This window comes from Nicotiana attenuata, unplaced genomic scaffold, assembly GCF_001879085.1.
Source record: "Nicotiana attenuata strain UT unplaced genomic scaffold, NIATTr2, whole genome shotgun sequence".
Taxonomy (NCBI): Eukaryota; Viridiplantae; Streptophyta; class Magnoliopsida; order Solanales; family Solanaceae; genus Nicotiana; species Nicotiana attenuata.
The window spans coordinates 490,932-514,264 of NW_017670373.1; the positions used below are offsets into that span (position 1 = coordinate 490,932).

General features: G+C 36.7%; 2 protein-coding genes across 2 annotated transcripts; both read left to right on the top strand.

Annotated features, from left to right (window-relative positions):
* Positions 1-2,359: 2,359 nt before the first annotated feature.
* LOC109238533 (citrate synthase, glyoxysomal-like) lies at positions 2,360-11,095 on the top strand. The gene is made up of 13 exons (XM_019405007.1): positions 2,360-2,786; positions 3,903-4,083; positions 5,183-5,268; positions 6,068-6,172; positions 7,458-7,520; positions 7,683-7,792; positions 8,029-8,148; positions 8,267-8,342; positions 8,482-8,555; positions 8,649-8,769; positions 10,105-10,202; positions 10,284-10,407; positions 10,789-11,095. Exons 1-13 carry the CDS (start codon positions 2,541-2,543, stop codon positions 10,918-10,920), a joined length of 1,536 nt encoding a protein of 511 aa, XP_019260552.1. The 5' UTR covers positions 2,360-2,540; the 3' UTR covers positions 10,921-11,095.
* Positions 11,096-19,872: 8,777 nt separating this feature from the next.
* Positions 19,873-20,931, top strand: LOC109238522 (putative F-box protein At1g32420). The gene has a single exon (XM_019404997.1). The coding sequence runs from the start codon at positions 19,873-19,875 to the stop codon at positions 20,929-20,931; it is 1,059 nt and encodes a 352-aa protein (XP_019260542.1).
* The last annotated feature ends 2,402 nt before the right edge of the window (positions 20,932-23,333 follow it).

Consider the following 23,333-nt stretch of genomic DNA (forward strand, 5'->3'; position numbering starts at 1 on the left):
ATCTGAATACATAAATTATATTAATTAAAAAAACTTATGAATACATTCATGGCATATAGCGAGATAGTAAATACGATGAAATACATAAAATACAGCGGGATACATTGAAATACAATGGAAAAAAAAACAAAGAATACAAAAAAAATACATGAATACAGCGAGATATATTGAATTACAATGAAAAAAAAAGACAATGAATTCTATAGGCCCATACTTGCTGCTGTCCCAAACCTAGGATGGTTACGAGGAACAAAAAAAATTCTTACTTCGATTTAGCAAGGACAATAAAACGGCGCAACAAAGGAAGGATCGAATGATCCCTTTCAATTTGCTCCATGAAAATCACTTATTAGGGAATATTTGAAAAAAAAAAATACTTTGGTTGGCTAGAAGACTAACAATAAGAGGGGGAAAAAAGGAATCTAAGAGGAAGTTTGGTTTCAACAATTCGGCTATTATGTATCAAAAGGTATTGATATTTTGAGGAAAACCAAAGAAATTGAGTTAAGGGAGGGGAAAGTGGGAACGAATAGAAAGAAAATCGGTGGAAGGAGGAGAAGATCGGAAATTTTAATGGGATGGGGAAAGAGAATGAGATGTATTAAAGTAGAGAGAAAAAAAAAATAGTGTAATTGATTAGCGTATTTAGTGGTTAAGGCTAGGAGGTAATCAAAATTGAATATTTTGCTATAAACCTTAAAAGGTATCTATAGAATATAATTTTTTTAAATGGTATATATTTATTTAAAATAAATAAGGTGTTAACCTTTGTTATAGGAGGTAAAAATTCCAATTTTTTTTTTACCTCCTATAGCAAAGGTTATCATCTTATTTATTTTAAATAAATATCATTTAAAAATATTATATTCTAAGATACCTTTTAATATTTATAGCAAAATATCTAATTTTGGTTACCTCCTACCCTTAAGCCACTAAATACGCTATTCAATTACACTATTTTCTTTCTCTTTCTAATTTGATACATGCCATTCTCTTCCCCCATTCCTTGAAAACACGATGCTCAATCTCAAAATTTCTCTCACCCACATCACCTACCATTAGTCACAAGCGGTGATTTTGCCTGGTATACCACGAAGCCTTCTCTGACTTTCTCTTTGTCTTAATTGTGGCAACAGCAGCATTCACATCCTTAGGCACAACATTACCTTTGTACATCAAACAACACGCCATGTACTTCCCATGACGTGGGTCGCACTTGACCATCATAGACGACGGCTCAAAAGCAGTGTTAGTAATTTCTGAAATCGAAATTGAATCCAAAGGAGATGAAGCCTCCGATCGACGCCAGCGTGGGAACAGTGAGATTCAGCGTTTTTGCTCGACGCCGGATTCGCCGAAAATTAGGGTTTGTTCTTGAACAAAGACGACGGAATTTGGGGCTGAGCAACTTGATTTTCTGTTAATATATTTCAATATTTTTTCAACGTATCACGCTGTATTTTCATGTATTTCATAGTATTCATTGTCTTTTTTTTTAATTGTAATTCAATGTATCTCGATGTATTCTATGTATTTCATTGTATTCAATATCTTTTTTTCCATTGTATTTCAATGTTTCTCGCTGTATTCTATGTATTTCATTATATTCACTGTCTTGCTATATGTCCTGAATGTATTCATATATTTTTTTACTTAATGTAATTTATGTATTCAGATGTATTATATAATTTCTCTGGAGATTGCTATTTGGGGTATTTTTCGGTTGAGAATCTTTTTTATAACTGGAAATACAAATTTTGTGTGTTATAATTGAGTTTGTTGAGTTATATTAGGAGTCTATTATGTTAATTGATTCACTTTCCGTTTAAAAACAGTGTAATCCCCTGTTTCACGCCGTAAATACAGTCGAATACAATAATCTGTCCAGCTGTAATCCCATGTTTCACGCCATGAATACAGTCAAATACACTCGAATACAACAACTGATTAGCTGGACTACCCTGATTCACGCCTATTTTTGCCACTGTATTCATGAATACAGTAGCTTAAATACATCTAATACATCTTATAACAACAGAAAACGTATCTACAATTCGTAATATAGCAAAATGTATCTGTAGATAGCTAATTACCACTAAAAGATAGTGCTTTATGAAAATTTCTCCTAATGGTAATATTTCACAGGTATTAAAAAAAAGGAGAGATTGACAAACTGTTGTACAAGTTAAATTATACTCCATATAACATAAAATAATTTTATATTATCGTTGAACATAAATTAAAAACTCATTAAGAAATACTTTTCCGTGAAAAAGAACCCAATAATACTAGTGCTACCTAGATGAAGGAAATTGGTGGAAAATCGAAAAATCTTGCCTGACACGTAGCAAAACAAAAAGCCAGATCGGACCATTTTTCCAGTAAAGTAATTAACCTTTCCCCACTTGACTTTCCAATTTATGAAACCAAAGATCAATATATTTCACACATATATATATACAGCAAACACAAGATCAATACCTTTCTAATCTTCATCAAACATAACACAGAAAATTTTCGAGAAAAAAGAGAGCATACAAATGGAGAAGGGGAATTCTTCAGCTGTTGCGCGAGGGCGGTTAGCTGTGCTTTCAGCTCACCTCGCCGCTTCAGTCAATCTCTCCGATTCCAAACTTTTAGAAACTTCCGTTGTATCCGCCACTTCCGTCGTTGCGCCGCCGCCGAATCTAAAAGGCGCGTTGACGATCATCGATGAGCGAACCGGTAAGAGGTACCCGGTTCAAGTTTCCGAGGAAGGCACTATCAAAGCCACCGACTTGAAAAAGGTATTCATCAAATCAAATTCCGAATTTTCTTTTGAATTTTGATCTCTTTACTTTCTATAATTTTGTAACTACTTTTTTTTAGCTGAGCTATCATAGACCGCATTAGCTGTGCTTTGGTATCAATAGGAAGCCAAATTATATTAAGAGGCTTTTAAAACTTGTTTCATAAAATATTTACAATAATGAGGCAAGAAAGGACTTGCTTTGTGATCTGTGAATCAATCAGGCATGACAAAAGAAATAGCTAATGCAGAGAAATCGAGTTGAAATTAGAAAGTGAAATTGTCAGAAACATGAAAAAGAAATGAATGTACATAGATGAGTTATTGATGTTGATAAAGGATGGATGACAGTGGCTAAATCAGGTCCAGTTTAGATTGTCAATTAAGATAAAAGTTCAATAGAACTGCCTTGAGAATTGGACCTTGCCTTCTTTTGCTGATTTGAACCAAGACTTTCTGAAAGTAACAATTCTACCGAGTTTACTTTTAGTAGAGTACTAGAGTTGCTTGTTCTTCTTGGCCAAATCTATAATGTTTAAACATATGGTGCAAAGTCTAATATATATATACACACACATTATATATGTATGCAGATGTAAAGTCTAACATATCTTCGTGTCCTTAATTTTTTTTATAAAGCTTTATTTGTATATATGTAATATTTAAAATATACACACAGATATATACGCACAAGTGCATTTACGTGTGTGTGTGTGTGTGTGCAAATGTGTATATATATAATTTTTTTTTGACAAAGTTTGAGCCTGAAGTAGTGACTCACTGTGAATATGCCTCTGGCTATATGCATCTGTACTACCGGTGGAACATGTAGATGTTTCTCGATTCAGGGACGCTGTAAACCCTGCATGTTCTGTTTTCCTTAATTTCCAGCAAAGTCCAAGATTAGATTATGGAGCTATTTGTCCTAGTATTTTTAAGATTGGGCCAATTGAGCTCAACAGATATATCTTAGTGGTTGTTTCATGATCTATTCTGTCTCATTGGAGCTCTAAATTCCAATAAATTACCCATGTTATCATTTTTGTTTCTTGCCACTTTCAGCCATGTTTTTTCCTGAAATTGTTTCCTAACTCCAGATATAATTGTCGTGCAGATAACAGCAGGACAAAATGATAAGGGTCTCAAGCTTTATGATCCGGGCTATCTCAACACAGCACCTGTTCGGTCATCAATATGTTATATAGATGGTGATGCTGGTATCCTTAGATATCGAGGTTACCCAATTGAAGAGTTGGCTGAGGGAAGTTCCTTCTTGGAAGTGGCTTATCTTTTGAGTAAGTGCTTCTCATGAAAATCTCTATTCATTTAAATGTCTAATTACAGGTTCCTATGCTATTGCTGGCCCAGATTCATCTTTGCTGCCTTTGTAAATTTTGGTCATTGCCATTGGGGGTGTCTGATGTCTAGAGTGATTTCTGAATGGATTTTGCAATCTCTTGAAACTTTTCGTAAATGTAGCTTTTTGATTATCAAATAATTGAGCAAGGTTTAAAAAGAATTGTAATAGTGGTGACGGGTTTTTTGAGATTTAATGACAAATGGGAAAAAGTATGAATATTTGGTCAAGAGTATGGCATTTGAATAGAAATAAGATCAGATCCGCACATCATGAGTCATTGGATAGACTTAAAGAATCAGCTTGAGGTAGATGACTTTGACAATTTCAAACTTTCTGGGAGCTTTTTGAAGGAATAGAAAAGCAAATGTATAGGTATGGAACTCCGTAGGAGATAACTTTCGAATCAAGCTGTAATGCTATAGAACTTTGGAGTTATAAACTGAGATAATACTAGGCAGTTTCGATACACCTCCTTACTCTGGGGGAGGTTGTCCACTGGTTGTCTGGTTTGGGCCCACCAAGGGTTCACTGTGGATGCATACTTGTTCTGCTTGATCAAGCTGAAACATTACACAGCATGTTTTGCATATTTTACTTAATTATATTCTTCATGTGACAACCTGAGTAAACACTAAAGTACTCATACTCTATCACTAGTCCCTGTCTTCGTCTCTTCTTTCTATGGCTGATAACTCACATTAGTCTAACTTACCAAAAAAAAAGAGAGAGAGAGAGATACATCAATCCCTGCATTATCTTTTTCTGCATACTTCCACGCTTATCACATGCTTTCCAAACTTCAGCAACTTATTCGGTTATTCCCATTACTAAGCCTTTTTGCTTTCATTCACAATTAACTTCTTTTAGCTATACATGCAGAGCAAAACTAATGTTGCTCGAACTCATCCCCCCACCCCCCCCACCCCCACAACACACACACACACAAAACCCAACCCACAAACAAAATAGCAGATCCATACGTCTGACTTATCTGTTTGATTTATCTTTTCGTTTGTGTTTATTGAAATTTGCAGTGTATGGTAATTTACCATCTGAGAACCAGTTGGCAGATTGGGAGTTCACAGTTTCACAACATTCAGCAGTTCCACAAGGAATCTTGGTGCGCTCATATTTTAGTTTTCTAAGAAAGCTTGAGTTATAATGGATTCAGATTTTTGTCACTCGCAAATGCTCCCCATGACTTGAAGACAGGAACATCCTTGGATTTTACTTAAATAATGAACTTATAGTGCTTCTGCACTTATTAGCTTTTGTCTGCAATATTTTCCCCCTCTCATAAACATCATAGTCTTGGAGTATGAAACTTGTGAAGCCCCATAGGCATTTCACCTACTGTACATGTTTGGTCAGTCACTACATCTTCCAAAAGGGTCACTGAAAACTTATGACAAGAGGGAAAGCCTTTTGTCCGGTAGGTGTAACTACTGCAATCTTTGCCAAGATGGAAGAGACACTGATACTATGTGAAATAGAAAGAAAGAAAAAAATCGTATTGAATTGGTTGTAAAGAACATACAAGAAAGCTCCTTAAATAGGAGTTTCAGCTACTAGATTAAGAACACCCATACTATTAAACTAAGCATATCCCTCAAAATAATTGCATTAAATTCTCTTAGTTCTTAACACCCTTCACTAGTAGAAGAAGAATGTAAGTGCAAGGGGAGGAAGAAGTACTTATATTAGATTTTCACATCATCAGTATTTATGTGATTATGATTTATGCTTCTTTGTATATATTGATGTCAGTTGTTTAAATTGGTCATTAACGGTCATACCCTATGTCCTTTAAACATTTCTGCAAAATCCTTTTTTTTTGAAGTTTATGCTGTTGATTGTTGGGTTCCTGATTTTTGTTGGAGTCCAAAAAAATCTGAACCAATTGCAATTTTGTGATGCAGGATATTATACATTCGATGCCCCATGATGCTCATCCAATGGGTGTTCTTGTCAGCGCAATGAGTGCTCTTTCTGTCTTTCATCCTGATGCCAATCCAGCTCTGAGAGTAAGCAACATTTTTAAATATTCCACCTTGTGTAGCCTCTTCCCCCTGTTTGCTATGATGCAACAGACATGTAAGTGTTTGACCAATATATAATCTGTAGCCAAAGCTTCTCTGATTTACCTAAATTCATTGCTTCAGATGTTCTCTGATCGCATTTTGGTTCCCTGAGATGAACTTAGCTTCTTAGTTCCAATTAAGGGACACTGCTTCATCATGATTGTCTTACCACCAAGAGATTACTAGCTTCTCGATATTTAGAGAGTTCAGTGTAGGTTTCTGATGAGAATGCTTGTCAAATTTTTTGTCTAGGTGTCTCTCTAAGAGTTGACAGTAACGATTGACGCGAATAATAATTTGAAAGTTAGCTTCTTATTATCCTAGTGAGAGTTGAATAAAGGAGTTCATAATGAAATGTTATAACTGCCACCTTGAAATGTTTCAGAACTTAAAGCGAAATTTGTTTTCATATTTTGTGAAGAAGCATGTTTTATCTTTTATCCGTTTGTTCTTTAACAGCTATTTGTCTAAACCCTCTCTTCTGCTCAAATTTCATGCTGTAGTTTAAATTGCTCTCTTTTGTCCCCACCTGAAGTTTCTTTGTAGTTGGCAAGAGGGTATCTGTTAGAGCTACTAGTGTTGCCCACTATTGTGCCGGTTAGAATCTGAAAAACATCCCAACTCTTTTTTTCTTCTTTCTTTCAGCAAATGGAAAAGAAACCATTTCTATTCTCATAGCTCGAGTTGGATAACTCAAATAGTTTAAAGGAAAATCTTAAGGATCTGTGTATATGGTTCGGAAAAAGTGTGTCTTACACAAAGCTGAACAATTAAATATTTCCTCCGGTTTGGATGATCATTTAGCTTCCTTTATAAGCTAACAAGACAACATGACTTATTTCTTGGGGTACAATGTAAATTGCTTCTCTTGGTCTGCTTAGTGGTCCATCTCAACGGAAAAAGAAATACTATTAAAGACCCTTCTTAAGCCCGAATTTTGGTCATTAAGAAGCAAGATTCTCAACTAAGGGTTGAGAGATCACAAATTGATTTACGTTCTGAATTTTTGGATTCCCAAAAGTTTTAACTAGTTGGGAGCTTGCTCCTTATCTTCTGTACTTTTGCTAGTACCCTCTTGGTACTACTTTATTAATAAAATTTTACTACCTTATCAAAATAAAAATGATACCTTCTGAATTTTGACCCATTTTAATGATATCTGGACAGCAAGCATTTGAATTGCAACATTTTATTTCGTGATTCTGATAATTTGTCTTTGTTCATGCAGGGACAGGATATATACAAGTCTAAACAAGTGAGAGATAAACAAATAGTCCGGATCCTTGGCAAGGTTATTTTCCTTTCCTTCATCTATTTTTTCTTTGATTGTCTGAACTTCTGATATTTTGAACTATGATATCGCATTAAAGTTTGATGTATGTGCTTTCTTATCTTCATCAACTGAGTGCAAAGTACTAAGTAGTAATAAGTATTCTATTCATTGTATTTGCAGGCACCTACAATTGCTGCGGCTGCTTACTTAAGAATGGCTGGAAGGCCGCCTGTCCTTCCATCCAACAATCTCTCTTATGCAGAGAACTTCTTGTACATGCTAGATTCATTGTAAGTTCTATTGTTCCACTTTGCTTTCTTTGGTTTATGTCCGGAATTCTAAATGATGCCTAAATTGGATAGAAGTAATTATCCTGGTTCTTATTAGCCAGAGAATGATTGAAATATAGTGGTAATCGTAAAAATCAACGTGTCTGTGGACTTCTCCTTGTTGCATTTGCCATCACATCACTTTCAATTCTTCAGCCAATAAATTAAATGAATCTTTTTGCTTACCTTACTTACAGAGGTAATAGGTCTTACAAACCCAATCCTCGACTCGCTCGGGTGCTCGACATTCTTTTCATATTACACGCGGAACATGAAATGAATTGCTCTACTGCTGCAGCACGTCATCTTGCTTCAAGGTAGGCATCTTTTTGCACAGACAATAGCACTAAGATACACGACTTATATAGAAATAATTGTGCATTTGGGGTTGATGTATAAATAAGATACACGACTTATATACAAATGATTGTGCAGTGGGGTTGATGTATACACAGCTATAGCTGGAGCTGTGGGAGCTTTGTATGGTCCACTCCATGGGGGTGCAAATGAGGTAAAATATTTCTACAGCAAGTAATGTGCATGTATAGGGGAGCTTCAAATTTTATGAGTTCTCTGTATCTTTGTGTCTCTCACATGACATTGCACTGGGTTGTATTATGCTTGATTGTGATGTTATTACATGGTTACAGGCTGTGCTGAAGATGCTCAGTGAGATTGGAAGCGTTGAAAATATTCCAGAGTTCATTGAGGGTGTGAAGAACAGGCAAGGATTTTTGATAGTCATTGTTGTAACATCAGAAGATTTGTCTTGTTCATTTTTAACCATATGAATTTCCTTATACTTCCGTCCCTTTAGGAAGCGCAAAATGTCTGGTTTTGGGCACCGTGTCTACAAAAATTATGATCCCAGAGCAAAAGTCATTAAGAAGCTCGCCGATGAAGTATTTTCAATTGTTGGTCGGGATCCTTTGATTGAGGTAAGGTTTTCACTTCTTCTAAAAAGGATTATAACTTTTCTTGGTCTAGCTGGTGTTTCCAAGAGGTCCATTCCATCATTTAATTCATTTTTGCTAGCATTTTAGAAGTAACAGGATATTTTGTATCCATGTTTAAGCAGTCCTCGTGGACTTCAGATTTTCTCGAATTACAGAAGAAGAGCTTAAAGCAGTAAAGTTGGTGCAGATATAATTACATAAAAGGTTATTCCCACTAAAACATTTCATGTATGGCTAGAAAGAAATAAGTGTAAAGCCAACTTCTCCCAGTTTGTTGCATCTATACTAAAAGAAGTATAGGCAGTGCATGCTCAGGTGGTTTTGGCTTGGTCTTGTGCTGGGTATTACCCTTAGATGTTTTAAATTCACTTTCATAAAAAGCTGATAAAGTGAATTTGAGTTATTTTAGTTATATCACAACTACCAGGGGCGAAGCCACACTATGGTTAGGGTGGTCAATTGACCACCCTTTATCGCAAAATTACACTGCGTATATAGGTAAAATATTACGTTTTAGAGGTACATAACATATATTGAACACCCTTTGTCGGAATTGTTTTTTTACTTATTTCAAGTATGAACACCCTTGAGGAAAATCCTGGCTTCGTCACTGACAACTACAACAGTACAACAGTAATAAACCACTAATGTTCTTCTCTGGTTACCTTCAAACAAGTCCAGTAAAATCCATTCTCATTTGTTCCTTGGTTATTCCGAAAGAAGCACCATTTTCTCTTTCTTGTTCAGAAGGCCATTCAAGCTTCCTTTTCCACTATTTATATTTCCATAGGCAGTCTTTGTTCTTTCTTCCGGCAATTCCAAATTAACAAAAATCTGATCTTTCGAGGTAGCTAAATTTCTATCTTTTGCCACACTTATTCTACCTCAGATTCGAAGAAGTTATTTCCCTTTGGTTCTTCATTGTAGAATCAACTAAGGGGATTTCTTTTATCTTTGTAATGCCGGATATTCGACTACATCTTTATCCTACAATGACATCGAGTGTGCCTGTTAGCTCTCTTACTATGTGGAAGAGATGATAGAATCTTGTTTTTCTGAAATATGTAAATTATATATCAAATTGAGAAAAAATGTCTTTCCAGGAGATGAGATTGGCTACGAGTTAAATATTATGGTGGGTAACACACAGTCAGATCATTTGATGCCACCACCCAGATATCCTGTATCTCTCTGGCTGGCTGGTTAAATATGTACATCTATTAAATCCTTGCATGCATGAAAGGATGTAATATGGCCTGCTTTCTTTCAATGACCCAACATTTTATATGGTTCCCAAAATTTCTCATATTATTTCAGGTTGCTATTGCTCTGGAGAAAGCTGCACTCTCAGACGAGTACTTTGTAAAAAGGAAGCTGTATCCAAACGTTGATTTCTACTCTGGTTTAATTTACAGGTAAGAACAAAGTAAGATGAATCTTTTTGGTATTCGTTATTAATGATATTTCTCTAATGATAATACTTTGTCATGTATTAGGGCAATGGGATTCCCGACGGAATTCTTTCCAGTCTTGTTTGCAGTGCCTAGGATGGCTGGTTACTTGTCTCATTGGCGAGAGTCTCTGGATGATCCTGATACCAAGATAATGAGACCTGCACAGGTAAAATCACTTAGTCTGGCTTTTCAATCTTGGTAAAATCAGATTCTGTACAAAGAAGACTTTATTATTACTAGCAATTACTAAATTTTATGTTAGCCGCTTAGTACTTACTTGTGCCAAGTCAAAACCTCGGCTCTTTGGATTTTTCCTCCGTCTCTTGATTGCCTAAAGGTGCTCGTTTAGAACCTAATGACATTTAGGTGGAAGGTCTGATTAGGAACTAAATTAGTTTTGGCTACTTTGCTGGACTGCTTATAATTGATTTGTTTGTAGTTCTCTTCTTCTGACTTCTTATCCCCTAGGGAAGTCTGTAATCCTATAAATTTTTCCCCTCATCGAACTTTGCCGGGTTTATTCATTTGAGATTTGTTTCTCTTTCAGGTGTATACTGGTGTATGGATGCGTCACTATATGCCTCTAAAAGAGCGATCACCATATACGGAAACAGAAAAGCTTAGTCAAGTGTCTGTCTCCAATGCCACCAAGCGACGTTTGGCTGGTTCAGGGGCCTAGGCTTCTTCATGTTTCAGTTATGTTTAAGAAAAATAAATGGTAAAAGTTTTCTGCACGAGGAGGCACTTGTCTTGATAGATTCTGACAAACAAAGCAGATATATATTCGGATGTTTCCGTTTTAAAATAGCTTAATAAAGCTTCTTCACAAGGATACTATTTAACACAATTTTATATGTAGTCTTCTTTTAGTACCCCTTAAATATATAGATGACAAGCAAACAGCAAAGATATACAAAGCCTTTTGGCCGCCAAAAATAAAATGCAATAACCTAAACCTAAAAGAACATGACCGAGTCCGTTATTGTTGCTGCAAAACCGTGTCCAACTCAAAGACGCCTTTAAACCATGCTTCTTATATGTTTCACGAATTCCTTCTTTGCTCTCATTTTCACATAACAGTATGGTCATCTGTCACAACCAAGTACACATTATGGTCATTGTCGCATGCATTCCGCACGAGCTCATTGTTGAAATTCTGAAAAGGGTTCGTGCCAAGTCTCTACTGCGTTTTAGGTGCGTTTCAAAATCCTTTTGCTCCCTTATATCAGACCCCTTATTCATTGAAGCACATCAAAAAAGTTGCGTAGCTCAATCCCTCGTAAATTGCCTGGCTTGGACTCCTAAAGATGTTATCTATAATTTAGGCCAAAGAGAAGAACATCAAGACTTATGCTTATCCTATTCAGTACTTGGATCAGCCATGTTTCCGTGAATTTAACTATATGCAATCTATCGATGGCCTAGTTTGTCTATGGAACAATTTTGGAGAAGTTGCTATTTGCAATCCTTTCACAAAAGAACATGTCTTTCTTCCTCGTCAACAACCTAAAGAGAAAGGTTACATGATTTGTTGCTCCCTTTGTGTTGATCCCACCACTAAGAACCATAAAGTATTCAAGGCACACCTTAGGAATAATGAAAGGAGATACTGGATTTTTACCATTGGAGTGGACAAGTTATGGAGAGAGATCTCCGGTTGCTCCAATTTTCTCCCTTCAAATGGCAACTGTGTTTATATTGACGGGGTCATTTATTGGGTAAATATAATTCGATGTAACATAGCTACATTCAGTGTTGGAGATGAAAAGTTCATTAGAATGATTCCATTCCCCGATAGAGAATGGACATTGAGGTTCTCTGAATATACACCAAGGATAGCAGAAATAAAGGGACAAGTTGCACTATTAGGTCCTGTATATTTCAAAAAAAGCACAATTGCTTTAAATGTTCTCAATGGTAGTGGTGAAACTCACGAATGGGTGAAGCAAATAATTGAGCTACCATCAGAATTAACAAAGACATGTGGTAGTTATCTTTGCTCTTTGTTTACCATCAACCCTAAGGGAGAGATTCTATCAATTCCAGACAAGAATAGTTCGCCCCTCTTTTTATATGACATTGGAAGAAAAAAATGGAAACTAGTTGAGATGCATGGAAGTTATGAACGCAAATTCCTTGTGGAGATTCAGATTAGTGTATTGCTAAATATTGTGGAGAGTATTTGGCCCTTGAGGTCTTCCGGAAACAGCCTCTCTACCCTTTTCGGGATATGGGTAAGGTCTGCGTACAATCTACTCTGCCCAGACCCCTAATGAGATTTTACTGGGTATGTTGTTGTTATTGTTGTATTTGGCCCTTGAGATTGTCTGAAATGATAAACTTTAATGCTAAAGGTCGAGGTTCATATGTCCCTTAAGTTATTTTAAGTGCATGCTTTTGTGTTTTCAAGCCTCAAGGTGACCAAATTCACAGCATGTAGGTGAAACCATTTAGTCGTATTGAATGTAGAGTTATCCTTTAGCACATATAAAGCCCTCCTTGTACAATGTTATCCGTGTTTATAGTTCTTTTTCTGATTTCATTCAATACAAATGATGATAGGCTATAATTGCGTATTTTAGTCGATTATTACACTCTAATTTATTGCACTTTAGTTGAGTTTGCGCTTTAATCGCTAGTGTTTTGCACTAATTGTGTGTTTTATGCCTTGTAGGAGTGATTCCGAGCTATATAGATGTTATGGAATGAATTTAAGTGATTTGAAGCTTTGAAGTTTGAGTAAAAGCTCAAGGAATTAAGCCGGGATCGTGTTCGGGGGTCAAATTTGATAGTTGAGAACAAACGAAGACTCGATGAGGCATATTGCGCACTGTCTAGTAAAATAGACATAACTTTTTGCTCAGAACTCCATTTGGGCTCCACAATATATGGTTGGAAAGCTAACTCAAAGGGCTACAACTTTCATGTTTTACGTTTTGCCAAATTCCAAATAGAACAGGGTGAAAAATCGCGATTACGGTAGGACCGCGGTAGGACCGCGGCAGAACATTACCAAAGATTCAGAGGACCATTCTGGCTGCGGTCCTGGCGTAACCGCGGTGGGACCGCGGCAGGAAGCGAAAATTTCAGGGACTAAAGTGCAAAATACGGGATTTTAAGCCCTAAACCCTATATTAAACAAGGAAGCCGGCCAAAAGACAAGAGGGGACATATTTTGGACACAAATTAGACCTAAGGAGGCAAAAGACACTACTTTAGGGTTAGACAACACCCTTGGAGGCAAGAGGCAAGGAGGATCATTGGGCATCAATCTTTAATCTTCTTCTTTGTTCTTTTACCTTTGAATATGAATTCGTTTGTGATTTTTGTTATTTTCATGAGTAGCTAACTTTTCTAATCTAAGGTTTTGGTGAAACCCGTTGGGGATGAATTGGTTGTTATAAGTAATATATATTTGAATTAGTTTAATCTCTATTTGTTCAACTATGTTTTGATTGTGGTTAATTGAAAGGATCCTCAATTAGCCGTTCCTATTTATTATGTATCTGCTTGAGAGAGAGTGCATATTTAGGTAGTTGTTTGAACAACATCACTCCCGGAGTATAGGCGAGAGTCATAACCGAGGGTTTAGAGGTTGGATTAGAGATAACGATACCTCGGGTGCAATCTAAGTGAACTGTAATGTGAATCTAGCTAGCGTAGCTTGAGAGAGTGCGTCTAGTAAATTATCATAATTGCTTGAGAGAGATTTATGATAGCTGGAGACTTCATGATTGATAGAGGCAACTAAGTCAACGCTATAAGAAACATACAACCAAGGAAATCAACAACGGGGGAAACCATTACCTTAGACCTTTATTCTAATTGTTTACGATTCAAGCATAGTTAGTTTTCAGCTGTTTATTTATTTTCAATCTTGTCTTCTTGGTGATATTAAACAGATACTGCTAAGCCTTAGTTCTCTGTGGGATTCGACTCCGGACTTTTAGACCGGATTATATTTGCAGCGACCGCTTATCCTTTTTAGGACTAGAGTTGGGCGTGATCAAATTTTGGCGCCGTTGCCGGGGAACTAACAGTGTAGTTGTAGCTGTATATATTGCTAGGGTTCAAGTTTGAACTTTTATTTTGTTTTGTTTTTTTCTTGGTATTTTTTTATAACTGTTGATTTGAGAAACATGACATCTTGGAATTATAGGAATTTAGGTGTAGATAATTCTACTATTGATCTCCATACATATTGTGAAGGAAACCACCCGTGGCAAAATTTTCAAAACGTTCCTAAGAGCGAGTTATGTGCACCAACTCAATCTTATTTGTGGAATGTGTGTGATATGTGTGGTGGTAAAAATGGTCACCTTCATGGTTGTGCTTATATTTCTTATTTTCCCCCAACCCCTTACTATGATGGTTCTACCTTTTCTTGTGAAGTTAATAGGAACGAAGAACCTGGGAATGCGGACCTGAAGGAGATCAAGGATATGCTAAAGTGCCTTCTAGAACAAAACAATGAGAAACAATTGCACATAGAAAGGCAATAGGCAACTATTCGCAAGTTGGAGGCTCAATTGAGTCAAGTGGTTGGAGCTTTTAATGCTCAACAAGCCAATATTGAGGATAGTAGCCAAGAAGAGCATGAATTTGAGGTGTTAATTGGGGAGGTCAGAGTAGAACATCAACAATCTAGCCAACTAGAATTTGAGGATGTCAATGTTGAAGAAGTAATACTAGAGTCAACCAAGGACGTTGAAGATACAAATTTAGTGGACTCTAGTGTGATTGGTGTTGAGGAGGTTAAAAATCTTGAAGTTCATGTATTTGAGCGCGTTGGGCCTCATTCCAAACACTTCTCTACATTATGTTCAGACGGTGAAATAGAAATTCACCCTTATGAGCATAAAAAGGAGTCCAAGGAAGAGGTAGATGAGCCTTATATTTTGGATTTCTCAAGGCCGTCTAGGCAAGGTGACACTCCTCGGTCGAGAGCCAACAAGTGCATAAGATTTTATCTAATTTTTGGCTCGCAAGAATTTGTAAGAGCATAATCATAAGCTTGAAGCAAAACTTGGGGTTCAATTCATAAGCTCGAGGTGGAGGCAAAAAAGTGATTCGCGTCGTGCCGCGACGTTAAATCAAGCGCTTGTTGGGAGGCAACCCAGCTTTATTACTTTCTTTTATTTTTTTTTAATTTTTTTTTAATTGTATTATTCTTGTAGTGTCAGTTTTTTATTTTCTAGGAGCGTGGAAAGCAAAGCAATTGGAAGGATGCAACATCAAATCAAATGGTTGGAACTAAGTGTGAGGTACCCGCACGAAGGACCAAGCCTGGGAGAAGTCTGAGTACCCCATGAACTGCTAGTGCTTCGGCCTTTGGCCTACCAGGGAGTTTCTCTTACCCTCTTATGGTTATGCTGTGCATTGGGGACAATGCACAACTTTAAGTGTGGGGTGATGAGATTGTCTGGGTGATTTTTCATGCTACTTTAGCTGTATTAGTTTAATTAAATAGTATTTTTTTTAAAAAGATTGGACTTTTTCCGACGATGGATCTATTAGACAATTTTCTTGAGGGATTTAAGTCTAAAGAAAAAAAAAGATTATATTTGTAGGTAGTGTAATAATTCCCCCTTGGTTTTTCTTTGGGCCACGGTTCTTTTCCAAGGGTTTTATTTGAACCAGGTGTAGTTAGTTTTTTTTAGGAATAAGAGCCATTGTGTTGTGTTTTAAATTGAAGCAATATTTCTTGACTTTGTTATGCCTTGAGAATAATGAGTACTTTGGTTGTGACGCTTAGGCTCAGTTTTTGACTCTTGTATAAGTACCTTAAATTGTATGATTTTAAATTTGCTTAACTGCTTTGACTAGAGTGTCTTGATGAATCCAATCCGGAGTGGATTATGTGCCATGTGTGTGTGAGGTTTGGTGTTATTCTGTGCATTGCATTTTATGCCAGAACTTGCCCCGTGTGTTTGCAAAGCGAAATAGTAGTGTTGTTCAGTCTTGGGAGTGATATAGGCATTTTCTTGTTGAGCCAGATATGTATATTTTACCCACCTAATTGTTATGTATCGTAGTTAACCTCTTTGAGCCTATAATCCTTTTTCTTTGGCAACTACATTACAAGCCTTACCCATTTGTTTGAATTAACCATCTATTTGAACCTTTTCACCTATCATGAGCACTTGAGTTGTTATGAACTTTGTAAAAGTTAAAGTGTGGGGTGGTTGGTTTGGCTTTTGAATGGAACTAATAAAATCAGGAGAAAGGTGCACTGTTTTGAACAAGTAAGAGCCATTTGAATTGAAAAAAAAAATATAGTTGGATTGTTGTGGAAAAAAAATTCCTTCATAAGTGGTGGCTCTTGACGTAAGTGTGCTTAAAGAAGAATGGGGTAATTTACATTGATGTGAAGGTGGAATTTTGGTTTGACATAAGTATGGGGTTTAAATGTTAAAATGTATGTATTAAAGTGCTTAGGGAGGTGTAGTCACTCTTATATCTAAATATATCCTACCTGTCCCGTAGCCTACATTGCAACCAAATAAAGTCCTAATTGATCCTAGATTGGATGAGCTCGATTAGTGGAGTAGTACACTATGGGCAAGCTTATGGTGCATCTTTTGTGGCATATGAATGTTATTTCCGAGAGTGAGTGAATTCTTTCTATCTTGAGTTCCTAAGTGTTCTTAAATTTTATTGTGTGGAACTACTCTTTTGTTGTGTGAGGGCACTTGATTCATGAAGGAAAGGTAATGTCAGTGACCTCTATATTAGAGAAAGTGGGTGAGTTGTGAATAACGTGTGGTACTTGTTAGTCAAATCTTGAGGTGAAGATGTTACGCTCTTGTGCTTAGTCTATTTTAAATACTCTTGGTGTGATGAGTTAGGAGAATTATTTAAAAAGGTCGTGTCTATAAAAAAAAGTGTAGTTTGATTGCTCGAGGACGAGCAATGGTGTAAGTGTGGGGTGTTGATGATAGGCTATAATTGCGTATTTTAGTCGATTATTATACTCTAATTTACTGCACTTTAGTTGAGTTTGCGCTTTAATCGCTAGTGTTTTGCACTAATTGTGTGTTTTATGCCTTGTAGGAGTGATTCCGAGCTATATAGATGTTATGGAATGAATTTAAGTGATTTGAAGCTTTGAAGTCTGAGTAAAAGCTCAAGGAATTAAGCCGGGATCGTGTTCGGGGGTCAAATTTGATAGTTGAGAACAAACGAAGACTCGATGAGGCATATTGCGCACTGTCTAGTAAAATAGACATAACTTTCTGCTCAGAACTCCATTTGGGCTCCACAATATATGGTTGGAAAGCTAACTCAAAGGGCTACAACTTTCATGTTTTACGGTTTGCCAAATTCCAAATAGAACAGGGTGAAAAACCGCGGTTACGGTAGGACCGCGGCAGAATATTACCAAAGATTCAGAGGACCATTCTGGCCGCGGTCCTGGCGTAACCGCGGTGGGACCGCGGCAGGAAGCGAAAATTTCAGGGACTAAAGTGCAAAACACGGGATTTTAAGCCCTAAACCCTATATTAAACGATGGAAGCCGGCCAAAAGACAAGAGGGGACATATTTTGGACACAAATTAGACCTAAGGAGGCAGGAGACACTACTTTAGGGTTAGACAACACCCTTGGAGGCAAGAGGCAAGGAGGATCATTGGGCATCAATCTTTAATCTTCTTCTTTGTTCTTTTACCTTTGAATATGAATTCGTTTGTGATTTTTGTTATTTTCATGAGTAGCTAACTTTTCTAATCTATGTTTTTGGTGAAACCCGTTGGGGATGAATTGGTTGTTATAAGTAATATAGATTTGAATTAGTTTAATCTCTATTTGTTCAACTATGTTTTGATTGTGGTTAATTGAAAGGATCCTCAATTAGCCGTTCCTATTTATTATGTATCTGCTTGAGAGAGAGTGCATATTTAGGTAGTTGTTTGAACAACATCACTCCCGGAGTATAGGCGAGAGTCATAACCGAGGTTTAGAGGTTGTATTAGAGATAACGATACCTCGGGTGCAATCTAAGTGAACTGTAATGTGAATCTAGCTAGCGTAGCTTGAGAGAGTGCGTCTAGTAAATTATCATAATTGCTTGAGAGAGATTTATGATAGCTGGAGAGTTCATGATTGATAGAGGCAACTAAGTCAACGCTATAAGAAAAATACAACCAAGGAATTCAACAACGAGGGAAACCATTACCTTAGACCTTTATTCTAATTGTTTACAACTCAAGCATTGTTAGTTTTCAGCTGTTTATTTATTTTCAATCTTGTCTTCTTGGTGATATTAAACAGATACAGCTAAGCCTTAGTTCTCTGTGGGATTCGACTCCGGACTTTTAGACCGGATTATATTTGCAGCGACCGCTTATCCTTTTTAGGACTAGACTTGGGCGTGATACATTTCAATTTCTGTTATAAGTATTGTATCTGATATGGAGGTTCATTCCTACTTTTGAAATTTTAAGCAATGATGTATGTACTCATTTTTCTTTTTCTCTTCTGCAAAGTGCATGAAGTGACAGAAGTTCATATTTGTTTAATTGCATTCTTTAACATGCATGACGTTTTTGTATGGGGCTGAGTATTGATCAGTCAAGATTTCACATATTTAGAAAATGAAAGAAGTAGAAATGAGAGTGTTGAGATGAATGTGCGGGCACACTAGGATGGATAAGATTAGGAATGAGGACATTCGGGAGAGGATGGACGTGGCTCCCTTGGATGACAAGATGCGGGAAGCGAGACTTAGATGGTTCGAGCACGTGCGGAGGAGGAGCCTAGATGCTCAGGCTAGGAGGTGTGAGCGGTTGGCTCTGGCAGGTACGAGAAGAGGTAGAGGGCGGCCTAAGAAGTATTGGGGCGAGGTGATCAGGCAGGACATGGCGCGACTTCAGATTTCCGATGGCCTTGATAGGAAGGTGTGGAGGTCGAGCATTAGGGTTGTAGGTTAGGGGGTAGTCGAGCGTTTCTCCTCGTTGTGTCGGCTAGTCTGATAGTATTTTGTCAAGGACTGCTAGCGTTTTTTGTTGTGTTTCACATTTTTACTGTCTTTCACATTTTGGCCTTTCTATTTATTTGCTATCTTTTACGATGCTGATACTATTTTTCTGGTTTCTGTTGTTGTTACGGATCTATTATATTGTCTCTGAGCCGAGGATCTCTCGAAAACAACCTCTCTATCCCTCCGGGGTAGGGGTAAGGTCTGTGTATACTCTACCCTCCCCAGACCCCACTAGTGGGATCCTACTGTGTTGTTGTTGTTAACATGCATGACGTTTGATCTCTTTTTTTAGCCTTGCCTTTATGACTGAATTAACGAGATACTACCAAATAGACCATTCGGAAAATATGCATGTTATATAGAGATTGATGCCTCTGTTAAAAAAAAGGAGATGGTAGAAAGTGATGTGATCAGTGAAGAGTAGTAGAAGTTTATTTGTATTCTTGGTAGGTTATATTTGTGATACAAAAACAATTTCCGTATTTTCCGTACAAAAACAATAGATATTGAACCCTATATAGCTTATCGGCCGCCAACAAAAACAAAGGGAATAACCTAAACAATATATACAAACCCTGACTTCAACTCAAACACACCTTTATACTATCAATTTTCACATAATATTATAGCCGTCCGCCACAACCAAGTATACATGAAGAAAAAGAAAATTGTTGCCATTGGTAATTTATGTATTCCACACGAGATTATCTTTGAAATTCTAAAAAAGATTCCTGCCAAGTCTCTAATGCGTTTTAGATGCGTTTCGAAATCCTTTTGCTCCCTTATATCAGAACCCTTATTCATTGAAGCACATCAAAAGTTTTCCACTGCTCAATTTCATGTAAGTTGCTCATCTTTGACGACTCCCGAAAATGTCATTCAGTACTTTAATCAGTCACGTTTCAGTAAGCTTCACTCTCTGGTATCTACCAATGGCTTAGTTTGTCTATGGAACTTTTATGGAGATGTTGTTGTTTGTAATCCTTTTACACAAAAACATATCTTTCTTCCTAATCAACAACCTTCAATCACTTGTTGCTCCCTGGGTTTTGATCCCACCACCAAGAAATATAAAGTAATCAAGGCACAGTACTATATAGTAGATGATCGAGATTATTCATGTAAAGTGAGATATTGGATTTACACTATCGGGGTGGACAATTTATGGAGGGAGATTCCTGACTGCGCCAATATTTTCCCTGTATACAATTTTGTTTATATCGGCGGAGTCATTTATTGTGTAAATGCGCTTTCAAAGCCTTATAATATAGCTGCATTCAGCGTTGAAGATGAAAAGTTAATTAGAATGATCTTGTCGCCTGATGGGGTATCGACTTCAAAATCTCCACCAAAAATAGTAGAAATAAAGGGACAAGTTGCACTTGTAGATCAAAGAAAGTTTGGAGGCGATGACAAGGTTAGTTTCTATGTGCTTAATGGTACTGGTGAAACTGAGACATGGGTGAAGCATATAGTTGCGCTACCATTAGAGTTAATAAACACAAAATATTTGCCTTTATTTAACACCAACCCTAAGGGAGAGATTACATTGAATACAAACAGTAGTACGATTTGGCAAATGTTCTTATATGACATTGCAAAGAAAGATTGGAGAAAAGTTGATATGCATGGAATTTGTGAACGAGTACACCGTGTGAGTTGGGTTGGTGTTTTGTTAAATCTTGTGGAGAATATTTGGTCCTTGAAATAACTACTACTACGGTTGGATGGTTCAGGAGCTTAGCTAGCCCTCTCTATGGTTCAGTATGTATTTGTGAGAAATATACATATGATAATTTTTTCTTGATTTTTTCTGTTTCTGCAAATCCTTAGCCCGGAATGGGAATTCTTTTTTTAGATTAAATATGAAATTCTGTCAATCAAGTTAGTACTGATTTTTGTTGTTTCTTTGACTCCCTTCATTCCAACTTATATATTTTCTGTTTCTTTCAATTCCTTCTTTAAAACACTCCGTGTTGTTTTGACACAATCCGTTATATACAATTTTTACCACTTTCAAGAATTCAAAGTCCTCAAACTATTAAAAGATTTTAAACTTTAATATGATATTTCAGGAATTTTAGCCTAGCCTTTGTGACTGAACTAACAAGATAATGCCAAATAGAATATTGGGAAAACTTGTTATACAGAGATTGAAGGCTCAATTAGTCAGTAGACATAGTGTTATGCAGAGGACTTTGATATTGAATTGCCACAGAAGAGCACAGGAATAAATGTGTCTATGGACTGGTTTGTTTTTTTAAGATTAAGACGTCTGAATCTCAATACACATCTGAATATCAAAATGTGTATTAGGATTAAGACATCTGAATCTGAATACACATCTGAATATATTAAGATGTATATTAAAATCTGAATAGAAATAATTAAGACTGTTTGATTTTTAATATTTGAATGTATAAAATTTATCTTTATTGAAAATTAATAAACATTAAATTCAAATGAAATACTAACTAATCTAAAATTCTATCAATAAAATATATAGTTTTAAAAATACGATAGTTGTTGGTGGTGATGGCTAACAGGTGAATGCCGACTAGAGGTGGTGGTTGGTGGTAGTTTTGGTTGATGATGGTGGTTCATGCTAGTAGCTAGTAGTGATTGGTAGTGGTGGCGATTATGATTGAGGATGGTGGTGGTGGGTGCTGATAGTTATTAATGGTGGGTGGTGGTAGTAGTTCTGACTGATGAAGGTTGTGGGTTGGTGGTGGTAGGTTATAATGATGGGCAATGCCGGCTGTGGTTGTTGATGATGATGGGGTGGTCAGTTGTACTAGTTGAGGTGGATGAGTGTTGATTGTGGGTGAGAATGATTCTGGTGTTTGGTCGGAGTGGTGGGGATAGTGGGTGGTGATGGTCGATAATGGTGGCGGCTATGATTGAGGATGATGGTGGCGTGGTGGTGGTGGTGGCATAGTGGTAGTTGATAATGGTGGGCGGTGGCGGCAGTTAATAATGAATATGTGATAGCATCTTAATGAAATTAAGTCTCTGTTATAGATCTTAATCATACAGGCCTATTCAGAGCCAATAAGTGGTTGTGAAGTAAAAAAACAAACACACTTAATGACTAAGATCTGGATAATTAAGATTCAGACTTTAGAAACAAACGCACTTAATGTCTGAGATCTAAATGATTAAGATTCAGACCTCCATTAAGTGCAAACAAATGAGGCTATATGTACAAAGACAAACCAATACAGTAGTAATTTTAAGTGCAGGATGAGGGGCGGTGGTGTCACAACCCAAAAATCCAACTAGTCGTAATGGCATCTAACCAAACCCGCTAGGTAAGCCAATTAACAACTATCCAATTCCAATAAAATCTAATAAGACAAATAAGTAAAAGAAATTATTTGAATCTTAACATTTCCCAAGGACTGGTTGTACAAATCATGAGCTTCTAAGATTAGAATTTACAAAGCTGGTATGAAATAAATACGTCATCGTTCGAAATGTACATAAACATATTTTTTTTTTTATAAATCTAAGGCTAAAATGAACAAGAGGAAGCTACCGCCGGAACGTAGGTACGTCTTCAATTCCAACTCCCGTCGATCACAGCAACATCAACATCCAACTTCTACATGCAAGGTGCAGAAATGTAGTATGAGTACAACCGACCACATGTACTCAATAAGTAACAAACCTAACCTTAGGTTGAAAGTAGTGACGAGCTGAAACAAAGGGCGAGTCCAACACCAATAACCAATAGTTCATAACAACATAATGAAAGGAATAAAAGAAGTAATTCAGAGATAAAATGCTCGGTTCGTTCACAGTTCTAGGAAAAATAGGTCTGCTTTTCAAGTATATCAGTGAAAACCCAAATCTTTTACCGAAATCGCCAAAAATAAGAGTAAGTTTGAAAACTGTAATTTTTCTCAAAGCTTTCAACAGGTATGTTATACCCCATTTTAACACGGGTCAAACTAGAGTATAATCTATTGGAAAGACCGAGGTTTAATTAATTTAAGAGAGTCGCCACCTAATTATTTTAATGGTGAATTAGGACACCAATTGTAGCCAAAAAGTGCTCGAAACTAACTCTGTTTTATGGTTCGCTTAACTTTAAGAATATGGGTAAGGATT